The sequence below is a fragment of the Triticum aestivum genome, chromosome 2B (assembly GCF_018294505.1).
Source record: "Triticum aestivum cultivar Chinese Spring chromosome 2B, IWGSC CS RefSeq v2.1, whole genome shotgun sequence".
NCBI lineage: Eukaryota > Viridiplantae > Streptophyta > Magnoliopsida > Poales > Poaceae > Triticum > Triticum aestivum.
Window position 1 is genome coordinate 103,384,485 of NC_057798.1, and position 18,405 is coordinate 103,402,889.

At 48.8% G+C, this 18,405-nt stretch overlaps 2 protein-coding genes across 2 annotated transcripts; one reads left to right on the forward strand and one right to left on the reverse strand.

Moving 5' to 3' along the window:
* The first annotated feature begins 4,884 nt into the window (after positions 1–4,884).
* Positions 4,885–6,168, forward strand: LOC123043717 (ethylene-responsive transcription factor ERF071). Its single transcript, XM_044466256.1, has 2 exons — positions 4,885–5,415; positions 5,534–6,168. Exons 1-2 carry the CDS (start codon positions 5,232–5,234, stop codon positions 5,953–5,955), a joined length of 606 nt encoding a protein of 201 aa, XP_044322191.1. The 5' UTR covers positions 4,885–5,231; the 3' UTR covers positions 5,956–6,168.
* A 46-nt stretch (positions 6,169–6,214) lies between these two features.
* On the reverse strand, positions 6,215–8,427 carry LOC123043719 (60S ribosomal protein L18-2). The gene is made up of 5 exons (XM_044466257.1): positions 8,268–8,427; positions 8,095–8,184; positions 7,876–8,004; positions 7,598–7,780; positions 6,215–6,571 (listed from the first exon to the last, which is right to left on the reverse strand). The coding sequence occupies exons 1-5, from the start codon at positions 8,268–8,270 to the stop codon at positions 6,413–6,415; spliced, it is 564 nt and encodes a 187-aa protein (XP_044322192.1). The 5' UTR covers positions 8,271–8,427; the 3' UTR covers positions 6,215–6,412.
* Positions 8,428–18,405: the final 9,978 nt, after the last annotated feature.

Below are 18,405 nucleotides of genomic sequence, written 5' to 3' on the forward strand. Positions count from 1 at the left end.
AGGAGCACCATCGCCACAAAGGCTTTGTGAGCCGCATATAAGTCCCCATCCCAGTGGACGGGAACCAGTTTCGGGTTCCGGTGCATCGGCCGGGGACATTCCCCGTGCTCCCCTCACCTTGGATCCGCCACAACCATCAACCTTCGCCGACGAGGAGCAGCATCACCAGCCACAACATCACCAAAGTCATTGATGGATTTGGAATCACCGATCCAGATGCCACAGACTCCTGTGCGTCGCCACCGTGCAACCAGCACCGTTGGCCCGTGGTACTCCGCCTCTCTAGCCCCGCAACGTCGCCAGAGCAAGCGCCACCTCGACGGAGAATAGGCTAGAGGAATTTATTCCGCCTAATTGGCGTCATCCCCACTCGAGCACCAATGATTGGAGAAACTACCCTAACAACCCTATCTACAACGACCTCGCAGTTGACGACTGTCTCCCCCACCTCCCGGCGCCAAGAGGCCGCTGGAGGCGAGGGAGACCGGCGACGGCCGAACCACCCCTCTCGCCTCGCCTGCTTTTTGCCTCTTGGAACCGTCGCTGTAGAGTCCTGTGTAGTACCCCAGTTGCTTTGGTGACAAAAAAATTAGTTGGAATGTTACGTAGGTGTCCAATAGGAATTACGTAGGTGTAGTATTATTTGCTTGACAGGGTACCAGTGCAGTATTCGGGTTGGATTAACTTTTTGGTTTTAATTTGGATGGACTGTGCGGAACGGTAAACTCTCCCCCCCCCCCAACACACACCCACACATATCTCCCTCCAACTCCTCGTCTTGTTGCTCAAAGCACCGCCGGCTCGTCGCCCCACGGCCTTGCAATGCCAGTCACAATAGTCAACTCGTTACCCACTCAAAGTATCGACGCTTCACCGACGATGGTTTCCACACGGCTGTCGTTGGTCGCAGCATCCCGTGGGCACCGTCGCAACTCACCTTCAACCGCCAACTTGCAACAGTGGTAGTAGCCTAGGTAGTGTTGCCTCTGCAACAATACCTCGCTAGCCAACCGACAAGGCCGCTCATAGAGTGGTCAAGATAGACTCATGGCAAGGCCTTGGCCTTGGCCTCACGACATGGCTGAAACAGGCTCGCAACACATCCGAGCAGTGTGCACGGCGCACCACCGGTCTTGCAACATCCACCCAAAATTTGGAGCCTCAACGCAATGAGGCAGAAGGGGGAGGTTGGGGTGACAGCTTGCAAGAAAGGGGGAGAATGAAGGATCAGATCGTGGTAAAAAAAACCGACTTGCTTGGATTCTCATGCTGACCATAGAGGGAGGATGGTGTGTGGGCCTCACCGAGACGCATAACATGTGTGGAGGCATCGATACATTCACAGTTGTTGTTTTTTTCGAGAAAACTTTCAATCCATTCATCTTCCATCACGGCAGTACAACGAACACTAGAAATAATAAAAATTACATCCAGATCCGTAGACCACCTAGCGACGACTACAATCACTGAAACGAGCCGAAGGCGCGCCGCCGTCATCACCCCTCCCTCGCCGGAGTCGGGCACAACTTGTTGTAGTAGACAGTCGGGAAGTCGTCGTGCTAAGGCCCCGTAGGACCAGCGCACCAGAACAGCAACCGCCGCTGATGAAGAATAACGTAGATCGAAAGGATCCAACCTGAAGACACACGAACATAGACGAGCCACAACCAGATCCGAGCAAATCCACCGAGGATAGATCCGCCGGAGACACACCTCCACACGCCCACCAACGATGCTAGACGCACCACCGGAACGGGGACTAGGCGGGGAGACCTTTATTCCATCTTCAGGGAGCCGCCACCGTCTCGTCTTCCTGAGTAGGACACAAACCCTAACAAATTTTGAAGGAACAACTAACAACGGAGCCCTCCCGCCGGCCCTTGCCAGGATCCACCACGCCCCCATGGCCCTAGGGCCACCGGAGACGAGGCGGACCTGCGGCGAAGCCGGCGAGAGGCACGAACCCTAGCTTTTCTTGGAGGAGGAGGCGGCGGCTAGAAAGAGGCTATATTAGCGTAATACTTGCATTAATTGCTACATTCACAGTTGTTATTTGACCAAGTTTATAAAAAATTATTGACATCCATAATACAACATTAATATCATTACATCCACCATGGAATATATTTTTATGTTTTTTTTGAGCTATATATTTTTATGTTATATTTATTAGGTATTGTAGATGTGGGTATTTTCCAATACAGTTTTCCCTCGAAACCAAGTTTGACTTCAAATCATTCTAATACGCATAGTAAAAAGAAAAGAGACGGTGCCAAGTTGTACATAAGGCTGGTCATAGTGGGAGTGATATAGGTAGTAACATACTCCCTCCGTCCGAAAATACATGTCGGAGAAAGAGATATATCTAGATGTATTTTAATTCTAGATACATTCACTTTTATCCATTTCTCTGACAAGTATTTTCGGACGGAGGGAGTAGATGCCACCTAAGCAAAAATGATGATGTGGCAAGTAGTTAATGAGAAAAGAAATAAATAGAGTAACATAATATATTATCATCACATAGTGATTTTCAATGCAAAATGAATCTAGAGAGTAATAAAAGAAGACATCTATGTTACCATTTCTATGACACTACTCACTATATGCATGTTACTAGTCTAAGTTACTCTCCACTATGACGGCTGTGGATTCTCTACCATGCCAAAGCGAAGGCAGAGAGGAACAGTGCCTCTACCTTTCCCAGACTTTCGGCCGTTGGATTAAGAATGGGCCACCCCGATCTGACCCAACAGGACCACGGAACAGTACCTAAACAGTACCCGTTAAACAGTGATCTAAACAGAACCACGTGAATAGTCGCATGTTACAGTGCTTCATCTGATCTGGATGCTTGGTTTTTTATCCAACGGCTCTCCAACTAAGGTAGAGGCACTGTTCCTCGGTGCCTTTGCTTCGTCAAGGTAGAGAGGCCTAAGGGCCTGTTTGGTTCCAATAAGTCAGGTGACTTAAAACTAGTGACTTATAAGTCACGCCTGTTTGGTTGTCATTTGACTTATAAGTCACCTGAGCACATCTTCCCACCTTGTTTTTTATGTAAAGATGGTGGGACCCATGCAAAAGGGGGTGACTTATAAGTTTTAAGTTGGGGTGGAGCAACTTATGACTTATAAGTTAGGGTGACTTATAAGTTGGGTCCGTTTGGTAAAATAAGTTACTTTTTGCACTTTTTGACTTATAAGTTGGTGACTTATTTGGAATCAAACAGGGCCTAAGGGCCTGTTTGGTTCCAATAAGTCAGGTGACTTATAAGTCAGGTGACTTATAAGTCACATCTGTTTGGTTGTCACCTGACTTATAAATTACATTTCACACCTTCCCACACCAATCAACATCATGCAAGTGGCGGGACCCATGCAAAAGGGGGTGACTTATAAGTTTTAAGTTGAGGTGGAGCAACTTATGACTTATAAGTTGAAGTGACTTATAAGTTGGATCTGTTTGATAAAATAAGTTACTTTTTACACTTTTCGACTTGTAAGTTGGTGACTTATTTGAAATCAAACAGACCCTAACGTTTGCTTGCTGAAGAAAATGTGAATAATTTGCTCCAAGGACAGCGAGTATAGCACGTGCAATTAAGCGATGCGATGCGACGCGAGCCTCGCCGTCAAGTCAGACGGACTCCAGGTCAGACAAAGGGCGAAGACGACCGTCCACGGGATGACAGGCCACGCCGGCATCCGGTGGGCCGCCGCCGGGTTACGCGTTCGATCCGGCAGGACAGCAGTGCATCACCACTGCTCACCGGCGCACGCATCGCTGCCAACACGCATGGCGCGGCGGCGGCTTCGCACAGGGCTTGCCGCCCTTGTGAACTCGATGGAGGCCTCCAGTGCGCAGACCTCCACCGTGCAAGCCGCGGCCAGCACCATCGGCGATCGCTAAGGCCGGCGAGGAGGAAGGACCCCGGGTGGAAGCACCCCGGGGGGGATCCTGGATATCGCCTCCATGCGTGGCCTTGCGATGCTGAGGCGGGGAGGGTTGGATCGGAATTCCCTCCACCGCGCAGCCTGCGCCGGATCTGGCGAGTCCGCCTCCTGGATCGCCCAGAAGAGGAACTCCACATCCGGTGCGCCATCGTCGCCGGTGAATCTCGCGTATTCGTAGTACCTGGCGTGTTGCAGGATGCTCTCAAAGATCTCCGACCACATCGAGCGGTCCGGGAATCGCTCCCGCACCACACGCTCCATCTCCTGGTACGCCTCCGGTGAGTTCGCATCGACTGGAGGAGACAGAAGCCGCAACGGCACCGCCACCCACGTCGCCGGCTGAAGGCGACGGATCTGAGCACCCCGGCGGCGGGGTGCTGTCATCCAGTCCAGTGGCGAGAGGGGAAGTGGATAAGCTCGGGGGAGCGCATCAACGGTGGTGGAGAGGGAGGTAGGTGGGGGAGGGGGAAAATCGCCTCTTCTAAGGACTTCAAACAATTCTAATACGCTGAGAAAAAAGAAGAGACGGGTACTGAGTTGTACATAATGGTTGCTTGCTGAAGAAAATGTGCATAACTTGCTCGAAGGACAGCGAGTATAGCACGTGCAATTAAGCGATGCGACGCGAGCTTAGCCGTCAGGTCAGACGGACTCCGAGTCAGACAAAGGGCGAAGACGAGCGTCCACGGGATGACAGGCCACGCCGGCATCCGGTGGGCCGCCGCCGGGTTACGCGTTCGATCCGGCAGGACAGCAGTGCATCACCACTGCTCACCGGCGCACGCATCGCTGCCAACACGCATGGCGCGGCGGCGGCTTCGCACAGGGCTTCCTGAAAGCAGAGCAAAGCAGAGGCGGCGGCCACGCCAGACCAGATCAGACCACGCGTCTGCGGTGAAACCCGGGGGTCCGAGACTGTCGTAGGCTCGTAGGCCAGCGAGTTGTTAATTCTATCTGAAGTAAAGGCGGCATGGTTAGCAGATGATTGGGATCACGCGCACGCGACGCACCGTCTCACGGTCACCGCCCGAGGAAAAACAGCGGCGCCCGGCGTCCACCGGTTCGCCCGTCCGAGGAAGGAAGCTGCGCCGACGGCCGCCGTCACGTTCCACCCCCGAGGAATTCACTCGCGCGGCTCCTCTACTTAAGCGCGCGTCGCACACGACCTCTCACCTCACCTCCTCTGCCACCCCAGCACCATCTTTCTTCATAAGTTTCTAGTACCGCCGAGCTCCACATCAGCGCTATCCTCTATCTACTCACTAAACAGCGTACATCATGTGTGGCGGCGCGATCATCTCCGACTTCACCCCGGAGCGCGACCACCGCGGCGGCAGCAAGCGGGGCCTCTGCACCGCTGACTTCTGGCCGCATGCCGCCGCGTTCGACGACCCTACCGACCACCACGACTTCTACCCCGACGAGCTGACCGGCGCCCGCTCGTTCCCTCCCCAGCACCGAGGTACGTCAGTCAGCTGCTATTACCATCAGGTTCTACCACAGGCCAAGTACTTTGCATTGCATCTGTGTGCCCGAGCGTACCGTGACCATTTTCTGCCGGCCGGCGTTTGTACGTGCAGCGGCAGAGGAGGAGCCGAGCAGGAAGCGGGAGCGCAAGACGATGTACCGCGGCATCCGGCGGCGACCGTGGGGCAAGTGGGCGGCGGAGATCCGCGACCCGGCCAAGGGCGCGCGCGTCTGGCTCGGCACCTTCGCCACCCCCGAGGGCGCCGCGCGCGCCTACGACCGCGCCGCCCGCCGCATCCGCGGGACCAAGGCCAAGGTCAACTTCCCCAACGAGGACCCGCCCCTCGACCTCGACGACTACGACGTTGCCAACGGCGGCTACAACGTCGCCGGCTTCTTCCACCAGCCGTCCTACATGGCCGAAGCCACCGCGCCGGTGCCGGAGGCGGCGTACGCTCACCAGCTGCCGCATCATGACGAGCCCGGGATGGAGCTCTGGAACTTTGACAACATCAACACCCAAGTGCCTATGTGATAGATAGTAACTGGTCTCTTCTGCTTGCATGTAATATTGCCTTTACCTACTTATTATTAAGCTTCTGATGAATTATGATTTGTTTTTGACGGCCACTGTCATCGGATCTGATGCCAGCCATCCTCGTGGCCAATTTAGTGAGAATCGCCAAAAATCGTCTAACGGATACTGAAAATGTTACATTTGAAAAGTAGAACATCGCAATAATGAGCACAAGCAGCGTAACACCAACCACAGTGCCAACGGAGACAACTTCTGATACTAGAAATGATATTCATAACTGGCTTGCAAGCATGGTCTCTCAAGTTGCAAAATGATGAAACACAAATTAACTGGTTCTGAATACTCGTTGACACAAGACACTGACATCTAAAGCGGTAATATTCTGGTATCCAAAAAGATGACGATAAACCGAAGATAGCAAAATATGACACAAGTGCGCCAGAAATTCCACATCTTAGACCTTGAATCCCCTGCTGTTCCTCCTTCCTCTCGCCTTCTCGAATTTCCTGCCCTTTGAGCGGACATATGGCTTGGTGTGGCTGTGTGGCACTCCTGGAGCTTTGCCAAAGTGCCTAACAGCTTCCCTGGCGTTCTTGGGACCCCTCAGGAGAAGCTATTAAGAAAATGTAATTTGTTAAAATGGTTTGTCCATAGCATGAATAAATGCCTCAAGACATGCAGCTCATATTGAGGTTATCGCTAATTTATGGGAAGGGAGAAGCCATCATCGCGGATAAAATAAATCGGAGCAAATACCTCTACATAACTACAATGTCAAAAATTCTCGCATCGGTATTCAGTAGCATGTACTAAAGTCTAAAGACACGGCACCATAGTGACAATACAATGAAATCATACAGATCAGGTCAAGAAGGAACAGCAGCAAGAACATTCACACACTGAATTATCATGTATGAATCAACACACATTCACATTACTCTTTATGCCAAGACAAAGATATTCAAGTTTTAGACAACTCTTAGCAAAGGAAAATAAAGCAGACAAGACCTCATAACCAACAACGCAACTACTACCATAAAATAAGCATATGTACCACATTTGACCGTTGAGATTGACTGTCTTAGTGAAAAAATATACTCCCTCCGTCCAGAAATACTTGTCGGAGAAATGGATAAAAATGGATGTATCTAAAACTAAAATACATCCAGATACATCCATTCGTCCGACAAGTATTTCCGGACGGAGGGAGTATTAGTTTAACAATTATCAGCAAGTTAGTTTTGCTTGGAAATTTGACACCAGCAGTCCAGCACAAACATGAAATGAGTGCAATCTGCTGTAAACAAACCATAAAGATTTAGACAGTTGTACCAACTTGGTTCATTTGTACTCTTAACACCTGAGAAGAGGGAGACTGATGAATCAGAAAAATAATACATCGTTTCTTGAATACCCTACCACAACCTACACATAAAAGTCTTATCTGCAACACAATATGAGCATGAACAATAAACTTGGTTTTCTCCACCTACAGGAGTCTAGCATGCTTAATAGTCCAAACAAATAGAATTGCGTGCATCGGTTGTAAATCTTTGGGTACTAACTCATACAATATGAAATGCATCAAAGAGCACTACTAGCAAATACAGTTGCTAAAAAAGGAGAACTCAAACCATACCGTGTTCTGTCCAAGCGGAGCACGGAGGGCGAGCTGGTCAAAGGTAAGGCACTCGCCACCAGCATTGACGATCCTGGCCCTCGCCGTCTCGGTGAACCTGAGCGCGGCCACCTTCATTGCCGGTATCTCGTAGACCCTCTGGTCATCGGTGATGGTGCCCACGATCACGGCGATCTTGTCCGCCTGCACTCGCACAACCACAAACACCGCCCAGGTAAGCTTCACATGGATACAGCCGGACCAAAGATACAAAAAATGGCACCGGGAGAGAGGGATACCTTCCCCTCCATGAACCTGACGAGGCGGCGCATCGAGAGCGGCGGGCGGTTGGTCTTGCTCATGAAGAGACGCTTGAGGATCACGGCGTTGAACTGGCTCTTGGTCCTCCGCACCAGGAAGCGGTAGAGCTACGAACAGGAAAGCGAATTGCGGTAAATCTGAATCCCTGAGCAGTGGACGGGGATGATGCGGTGACACCGGATCGAAGGGGGACTGACCTTGACGAGCAGCTTGAGGTACACATCGTCGGATTTGGGCGCCGTGCGCTTGGTCCTCTTGTTGCGGCCGCCGGCGACGAGGTCGATACCCTGGGTGCGACGGGAACGGACGGTGTCAGCTAGGCGTAGAGTGCAGAGGAACACGACGAGGAGGGAGAGGGATGAGAGATTACCATGGTTGCGCGGTGGTGGCTGCTGCAGCGGCGAGGGTCAGGGCGGCAGCGGCAGCGGCGGCGGCGGGACGGGTGCTAGGGTTTTGGATGGAGTGAGGAGTGGAGTCTAAATATGGTGATATGGTGTGGGCGGAGAATCGTTTGGGCTGGGCCTAAATTGGTGGTCTTTGTTTCTTTCGTTTGGGCCCATAGAAGCCTGCCTGGGCCTTAACGGATGAACACTTCTTTTTTCAGGGTGTAGTGAAGTGAAGCGCTTATTCCCCTAAAAAAAAGGTGAAGAGCTCATTGCCTCCAAAAAAAAAGTGAAGAGCTTATTGTGTTGGCGACAAGCAGATTGAAAGAACATCCGGTGCCCCCATGTATGGTTTTGGCAATTGATGACAATCTCTATGGACTAATGGTTGCCTTGAGTTATATTTGAAGTGTTTGTCCATAGGCTTTTCTTGGAGTCCATTTGTTGGTTTCAAGGAGAGTTTGTGATGACCACGGTGCTCTTAAGGAATTATCCAAACATCGGTCATGTGAGTGTTGAGCTTATTGCAAGCATGTCTTGAAGAAGAAGATTGTGTGATCATTCATGTCTACCTTCAAGACATCATCCAAATGAAGAGAGTTGGAAAGATTCAACACACAAAGCGCACAAGATGTACCGAGGGATCAAGTGATCACATGGTATGGTAAGCATTGTCCATTACGCTTTGCGTGCTAACCCATGGTCTTCGTGAGAGTTCTTTGTGGGGTTAGGTTGTGGGCAAGTTCTAGTGATGCATCACGAAGAGATCAAGTGCTTGAAGCTTGCCGTCCATTATGGTGACAATGGACTTGTGAAGATGAGCGGAAGAGTGGCTCACCCATAGTGGAGTATGGGGGAGCAATCAACTAGTCTTCATCGAGCCAACGCAATCAAGAAAGGTGGTCCATCTTGAGGAGGAGTAGATCGTCATCATCTAGCTCAAGTGGACTTTGTGCAAGGCAAAGGTTTGCCCTTGATAGGTTTTCTATTTTACCGGTCTCATGGTAGTTGTGGGAGACCAGGTTATAGGATCGATTGCCGTACTATCAAGGGGGGCTCTCGATGAGTTGCTTGATCGTATCGTTCATAGAGAGCTCAAACCATTGCATTCTTGCATCATCTTTATTGGTTATTGTTTGGTTCTTCTCCTTGTGAGATTTGGAGCTTATGGTCATTTTTATGACAAGCTCGAGTTCATCGAAAACAGAGTTCACATGCTTCTTCTATGATGTTTTCGGTGTTGGAGGGTATGCCGATTCTTCTCTGTTGGAGGTTTCACTCCTTTGTTTGTTAAGCTACCTTCCCTGCCTCTTCTTACTATAACAAGTTGTTGTTTTGATGCTACTCGTCTTTCTCTATCCAACAAGCTTGAGTTTTCTCAATTCGGAGCTCATTTGCAGAAGTTATGGCAGTTCTGGTTTTATTGTTTCCCTCTGTTGTCTTCTCTACAAAATGAAGGACTCCTAGTGTTGTTGATATGGGGCATGCGGTAGTACTGCTCTCCGGAGCGGTAGTACCACAGGCCCTTGCGGTAGTACCGCAGTCCCCTGCGGTAGTACTGCAGGTGCTCACGGTAGTACCGCTCTGTGGGAGCGGTAGTACCGTGACCTCAGGCCAGACACAACTGCTCGAGCGGTAGTAGGGGCGGATGTAATTTTTTTACATCCGCACCCTACGTGGTAGTACCGCGCCGCGGGCGCAGTAGTACCGTGGGCTCTGGCCAGGCTTAGCAGCATGAGCGGAAGTAGGGATGGATGTAATTTTTTACATCCGCGCCCTACGCGGTAGTACCACTCTTCGTGTGCGGTAGTACCGTGTCGAATTTTTGCGCAGGTCCTCCCTCAGCGGAAGTAGGTACGGAAGTAATTTTTTACTTTCGTGCTTTCTCTGCGCCTAGTGTTGCTTGCCTTACGGTAGTACCGTAGGGGCGCGCGGTAGTACCGCTCCGGCGGTTCTACCGCTCGTTGCCCTGTGCAACAGGCCTTCATCTGGCCAGTGCTGCACATGCAGTAGTACCGCAACCTGCAGCGGTAGTACCGCAGCCAACCGCGGTAGTACTGCAGCTCCGTGCAATAGTACCGTGTCGTGCGGGCTGAGTGACGGGATAACAGTTGGATTTCTCTCCACCTATAAAAGGGGGTCTTCTTCCCCATTGAGACTTATCCTTTGAGCTCGTGTTCTTCCCCCATTGTTGAGCTTGCTAACTCTCAATCCTTCCAACGATTCTTGCTAGTTCTTGAGGGAAAAGAGAGAGGAGATCTAGATCCACGTTTCCACCAATCACTTTCTCCTCTAAGTGAGGGGAACCCCTTGGATCTAGATCTTGGAGTTCTTCGTGTTCTTCTTTCGTTCTTCCTCTCATTTTCCTTCCTAGCATTAGTTGCTTTGGTAGGATTTGGGAGATAAGGACTTGGGCACTCCGTGTGCCCTTGCCATTGCATTTAGTGCATCGGTTTGAGTTCTCCTCGGTGATACGTGGAAGTGAAGTTTGAGAAGCTTATTACTCTTGGGTGTTTGGGCACCCTAGAGCTTGTTCCTCTTGGGTGCCTTGGCGCCCTAGACGGTTGGTGGTGTTCAGAGCTCAATCATTGTGGTGTAAAGATCTGGGCAAGCGTCGGGGTCTCCAATTAGGTTGTGGAGATCGCCCCGAGCAATTTGATGGGTTCCGGTGACCGCCTCCAAGGGTTGCCAAAGTGTACGGGTTTGGTGACCGCCCCCAAGGGTTGCCATTTGTACGGGTTCGGTGACCGCCCTCAAGGGTCCCTAAGTGGAATCACGACATCTTGCATTGTGCGAGGGCGTGAGGAGATTACGGTGGCCCTAGTGGCTTCTTGGGGAGCATTGTGCCTCCACACCGCTCCAAACGGAGATTAGCATCCGCAAGGGTGTGAACTTCGGGATACATCATCGTCTCCGCGTGCCTCGATTATCTCTTACCCGAGCCCTTTACTTATGCACTTTACTTTGTGATAGCCATATTGTTCTTTGTCATATATCTTGCTATCACATAGTTGCTTATCTTGCTTAGCATAAGTTGTTGGTGCACATAGGTGAGCCTAGTTGTTGTAGGTTTTGTGCTTGACAAATTAACCGTTAGGTTTATTCCACATTTGTTCAAGCCTAAACCGTAATTATTCTAAAGTGCCTATTCACCCCCCCCCCTCTAGGCGACATCCTCGATATTTCACAGATGATATTTTCTATGTCGACGACTTAGAACATGTGATCAAGGTGAGTCATGCACTCATGCTCAACTATGCGAAGTTTGGATGTTCAGACAGAAAATGGAGAAGAACCTTTTCATTCAATCATGTAATATTTCGTTTGCCATGTTGCGATATGGAGGTGGTACATTTTTTTTGCAATGATGATGTTTCTGTTGGTGCTTGGTGGAGCTGACTTATGCGTCGGTGGTTATTGTTTTGTTGTGATATTAGGGACAGAGTCACAGTGCCATCCCATAAATTTGTTAAGACTTCTAAATTAGTTATCCCATCACTAGTTTAGAAGCCTCAATGAATAAGAGAGGCAACTTATGAGAAAAACTGGGGAGTAGACATCTTATTTTTTAAGCCACCAAAAGAACTGACCCTATAAATGATTAGGCACCCGTCGCAAAAAAAAAGAAAAAAAAAGAGACTAGGCACACTTACGCCAGGAACATGTAGGCTTGACATGCGTTAGGAACGCTGAAGTAGATAGCACAGCAGAAAGGAGACACGGATCAGCCCAAATTCTACCCATAACTTGCTGAGGGGCTTAGAACTGCTGTAATAAACACATACAAGGAAATTGCGCACCATTGCGCTATTGCTATATGGTTTGTTACAGCTCATGGTTTGTACTCCCTCCGTTCTAAATTACTTGTCGTGGTTTTAGTTCAAATCTGAACTAAAACCACGATGAGTAATTTGGAACGGAGGGAGTAGATGACAAAATAACCAGCATACAACATTTTATGGCCTGACTTGAGATCTAGCTTAGAAAACCATTTAGCTCCTCCTAACTCATCCAACAGCTCATCAATTACAGGTAGTGGAAATTTGTTCTTAATTGTGACCTCATTCAATCTTCTATAGTCCACACAAAACCTCCAGGTGCCATCCTTCTTCTTGACCAGTAGGACAGGAGAAGCAAAAGGACTTAAACTGGGTGTAATAAGCCCTGACTGTAGCATTTCAGACACTTGTCGTTCAATTTCATCCTTTTGTTGTGGTGAGTACCTGTAAGGCCTGCAGTTAAGAGGAACTGTTCCAGGTACCAGATGTATCTCATGATCAAATTCTCTCTGTGGAGGTAGGGTTTTAGGATAATTGAAAACATCTTTGTTTGCTTGGAGCACTTGCTGAACTTCTTCAGGTATTTCAAAACAAGGACTGACAACAATATGATGCAACATAGCCGTTGCCCATATGTCATTTCCTTTTTCCCACTTCTTAAGTTGTTCCATAGAAACTTCCTTAATTGGTTCTGTTTTAGCAGGCAGAACTCCTTGCAATCTGACAATTTTCTGTTGATATTCAAACTGAATCCACTTCTCAGCCCAGTGGCACTGCATCACACCCCATTTCTCTAGCCAGTCCATTCCTAGGATAATATCATACCCTCCTAGTGGAAGAACTTGCATGGTACTGGAGAAACTATGCCCCTGAATCCACCAGGTCAGTTCAGGTACAAATTTGGTGCAATCCACCAGTCCTCCATTTGCTACTTTCACTTGCATGGGTTTCTTCATTGTCTGGGCAGGTACTGAAACTCTATCCAACAATGCTTGGTCCACAAATGTATGAGTGCTCCCTGAATCCAGAAGTATCAAAACAAACGTGATTTCCAATCAGAGCTCTTAGCTGAATGGTTTTGGGATGGGATGCTCCAGACAGAGCTGTGTCAGAGATGGTGGCACACTCTTCCTGGTAGTTTTCCACCAAAGCATCCAGCACAACATCTGATATAATTTCATGAGGATCTATTAATTCTGCTGCTTTCAACTGAGCTGTAGGGGCAGCTGTGGGTTTACAGGCATGTCCTGGAACATACTTATCTCCACACCCATAACATAACCCATTTGCTCTGCGATACTCTTTAAGTTGTTTTGCCTTCCACAACTCCCCAGGAGCAAAATTTTGCTTATTCTCATTCCTGTTGACTGTATTTTTTGGATATGTCGATTTGAAGGATTTATGTTGATGTGTCAATCCCTCCTGTACCACTGCATACATAGCGGCCAACTGCATTGTTGCTGGTAGCTGTATTTCCACGGCTGCACGTAGCTTTTCCTTCAGCCCCATGACAAATCGAGTGACCAGGAAGGTGTTGCTTATGGCCGGCTCATAGAGTCTGATGTGATACACCAGTTGCTGGAACTGCTACTTATATTCCTCCATTCTACCACTTTGCTTGAGCAGCATTAGCTCTTTCATCCTTTCCCTATGTATATTAACATCAAATTCTTGTAACACAGCAACACAAAACTGTTCCCATGTATGAAAGGCACTCTGTTGTTTGAACGCCTGATACTAGTGTGCTGCATTGTCAGTTAGGTGCAGAGAAGCAGACGTGACTCTGAAATTGTCAGGAATATGATACAGACGAAAAAAATGCCTCGCACTTATCCAACTAGATCCGAACATCCGTGCCATCAAACTTAGGGAAATCCATCTTAGGCATCCACTTTCGTCTGCTAGATTGATCCTTCGTCACCGGAACTGCCACGAGATCTATCGGTGCTGGGGGATGTACCTAGGAGAAACGCGGAGGCGGGCGTGGTGGTGGCCCTGGCATGGCGCCCAATATGTCGTTTGACACCCCCGAGGCGGTTGGGGATGAACTCTCGCCAAATTCATGCGGCATGGGCTGCTTCCCCAAGTGCACGGCGTGTGATTGCTCTTGTTGAACCTTGCCCTGGGCGTCGCACGAGAGGTTCACCTTCATCTGGACCTGGTTGATGCATGCTGACTTCTCGGTGAGCTTGGCGTCGAGGGCTTCGAGTTGTGCGCTGATGCCGTCGATGACCGCCAGCTTGCTTTGTGCCGCGCGTAGCTTGGCGAATTCCTGCAGCATCCGCTCCTACAACGCCTCCATCTCATCCGCGAGGAAGCACGTCTGCGGGTTCAGCTTGAATGCTGTCATCATCGCGGCTTGTTTCCCAAATCAGCCCACCTCAGGTCGGGAATTATGCAGATCAACCCAAAGGGAATCCGCGACCGTCGCCTTGGATTTGCCGGGTACGATTCGGGAAAAAATTTGGGCGCGGCGGAGCGGTGGCTTTGATACCAGTTTGTCACACCCTAGAGGCGGCCAGACTCGCTGGAGTAGCGATCAACAGCGGAGGAGAAAATTTGGATCGGGAAGAGGGAGTTGGAAGGTAGGAGAAGGCAGCAAGGGGATAAGGTTCAGAATTTCATTTCAATTCATCGATGCCTTCGTACAGAAGTCGACCGTTGCTTATATCAGCACGGTTCGATTACAAGCTGGGCCGACCCATGACTCAACGCCTACACACACTCGAGGCCCACTCGCCACTTTGAATTACCCATTCTCTTCTCATGTCTTCTGCTAGCCGCCGTTCATGACTGTCTTCAGTGCCTTGGTACTGACACTAAAGCAAAGGTAGCCACAGTTCAAAATCTCAGGCACACGAAACCAAGCGCATTACAGAAGCAAAAAACAACAACGCTATGCTCGAACACCTCAGTCATGACTCGCAAATCAAGGACAGATGATCTTTATGTCCAGCCTTGGAACACCTCAGCTTTGACTAGCTCCAGCGACCTTGCTTGTAGTTTTCGAGAGTCCTTTACCTGCCAAAATAGACAAACAATTAGTCCAGTAAACCACTAGAACCTATTTGCTTTTAATAAATGTGGCCGTATGCATCTTTCTAATGCAGAGGCCGGGGTTGCGCCCCTTTTCCAAAAAAAAGTAAACCACTAGAAAAATGACATCAATGGGTTCAGGAGGCTACTTCTGCTGGAAGCAACGTTGTGTGCTTTCCATATGTACTCTAGAAGACAGATGCTACCCCAACAGTGCAGACCGTCCTAGATTCAGCCCCCATGCCCTTTAGCCAAATATTGAAGCATGATTCAGGATCACTGAAATTAAACCCTATCCCAGTTGACGCACCAACAACAGTCCATACAAACCTAGCGAGGGGACAATAAGAAAATAAGTGCTTGATACTCTCATTCCGTGCAAACCTAGCGAGGCATCAAGTTTTCGGATCATCCTAGCCTCCAGGAAATCAAGGTTACAAGCTTCCAAAGCAGCAAAAGAAACATGGACTCCTAGGTACTCAAGGGGAAGAGTTCCAACAGGGCAGCCAAAAACATCAGAGTAAATTCAGCAACTGAATTCCCCCCTCTTAGAATAGTTCAATTTTAGTCCAGACATAAGCTCAAACATAAGCTCGAACAGAAGGTTGAGATTAATAGCTTTATCAGGATCATGACTAACACATAAAATCGTGTCAACCTTAACTAGAATGTGTAATTAGAATTAAAATGAACAATCTGGATAGGACCATTTGACATCACAAAGCATCAACTAGCATTGGTTTAATATCAACACATCATGACGTATTATTGGATATCTTAGGTCTATTCTATTGACATGTTGGATTCATTTATGTAAGACAAGAGTTGCGTGTGTAGAAAAGAGTCAAGATAAGGTACTCTTGAATTGGGCATAGTTTAGGGCAGACATAAATGACAATGAAATGATAGATTCGGAAGACTTTAATAGATTACACATGTACTAAGGCCGACTGCAACCCAGGAAAAAAGTCAGATAAATTTGGATATGGTATGTGTGCAACTGTCATAACATACTAAATATTGTTCTGGTAGCAAGAGTAATGATCTGACACACAAAAATCATGTTAAGTACGTAATAAGTTGGTTCAGTTAAGCGTAAAGATACAAGTACCAAAAAATCACATGTACACACATTCAAAATGTAAACTATGATTCCCCGCAAAAATAATAATGTAAACTATGATAGGAGCAAAGTGAAATGGGATATTTTAGAAGTTTTCAAAGAACATATTCCCATAATTTTGCATGGTAGCCATGACAGTATACTATATATGAAACTGAAATCATATTTGTGAGTATGTGAATCAAGATGATGTGATTGAATGACTACACCCCACCAAAGCAAGTTAGGCTCAATGTCGCTGATAAGAATTATTTTGGAATTAATAAAAAATACTGGAAGAAAAATCACCAGGAGGGGCCCCACCAGTGAGCCACAAGCTCAGGTGACCCCTAGGGTGCGCCACCCAGGCTTGTGGGCTCACCACCAGGCCTTCATGGCCCCGCTTCTCCTATATGATGCCATTTTCCTTCGAAAACAAATCAAGAGAGGACTTTTTGGGATGAAGCGATGTCGTCTTGAGGCGGAATCTGGACATGAGCACTTTTTCTCTTCGATAGAGCGATTCCATTGGGGATACTTTCCTCCGGGAGGGGGAAATCGAAGCCATTGACATCACCAACGATCCTCTCATCGTGGGAGGACTAACCTTCATCAACATATTCACCAACACGATCTCATCTCAAACCCTAGTTCATCTCTTATATTCAATCTTTGTCCCAAAACCTCAGATTGGTATGTGTGGGTTGCTAGTAGTGTTGATTACAATTATAGTTGACGCTAGTTGGTTTATTTGGTGGAAGATCATATGTCCAGATCCTTAAACATATATAATACACCTCAGATCTTGAACATGAATATGATTTGTGAGTAATTACTTTTCTTCTTGAGGACATGAATATGATCATGCTCCGTTATATTCCATGACAAGACATTTACATCCGGCAGGCCAGCCAAAACTTTGGCTGAATGCACACAGTCCGATCCCACGATGCGCTGCCATTATAGATCCTATGCCATCCCTTTTATTTTTTATTTTCTGTTTTTGGAATAAAGAATCACATCCCCATTCATGGCGTCCGGGGCCTTCGACCACCATCTGCCGAGCGCATCCGGCCGGATCTACGCAGTTCCTCGAAGTTGGCGTGCCTCCCCTGCCGGATCTCGTCCACCGGACGTCCTGGAGTCACTGGGCTCTCTTTCCCTTCAACACGGGGGAGATCCCCTTCCCGCCCCTCGCCTGTTTTTTCCTCCGACGAGCTGGTCGCCATCTCCCACACACCCCCTCCACGCCCTCTCAACCAGTTGTGATGCGGCAGTCGCCATGGATGTGCAAACACCACCCTTCAACCCCCCGACAGCTAGATGTTAAAACCCTTCGAGAGAGATGATATAATCAGCTGGCAAGGATGCTACAACTGACTTTTTTTTGCTTCAACCGACAACTGGAGTTTGGTTGCTGTTTTTTTTTCTACAACCGTGTTGGCCTTTCGCTACTAGGATGATGGCAATTTGCTACATCCTCCACGGCGATTCAACCAATGTGGTGGCGGTTGGACGCCGGGCTGCCGTGATAATGCTACAACCGGCTTCGAGATTGGCTACAGCTGGCATCTTGATTTGCTGGAACCTGCCACCATGTCTGCTGTAACCATTGTCATAGTGCAACATTTTTGCTTCAACCAGCCAAGACATTTGCTGGAACCGGCACACAAAATTGTTGGAACGGGCTTCTTTCTTCTTGTCAACGACGACCATGGTGACCATGGTGGGGGATGGTGTTTGCTTTTTTTTGCTGCAACCACACATCACAAAGCTGCGACCGGCGTTGCGCCGTGCTCGAATGGTGGCTTGCACCTTGGTTCCGTGCTACAAGCTACCATGGAGCGGGAGTAGGGGGTGAGGAGGAGCTGTGGCAATGGGGCCGAGGGCGAGCAAGGCAGCACGGGTGGCTGGCGAGTGCGAGGTTTCTTAAGGGACGAGGGCGGCGTCGTACGTGGCCGACGCCCGCCGGCGCAAGGGTAAGGAAGAAGACGAGGAGGCAGGAAGAAGACGGCGCGACGCCCGCCGGCGCAAGGGTAAGGAAGAAGACGAGGAGGCAGGAAGAAGATGGCGCGAGTGAAAGATCGAGGATGTCGCCTAGGGGGGGGGTGAATAGGCGCTTTAAAATAATTACGGTTTAGGCTTGAACAAATGTGGAATAAACCTAACGGTTAATTTGTCAAGTAGAAAACCTACAACAACTAGGCT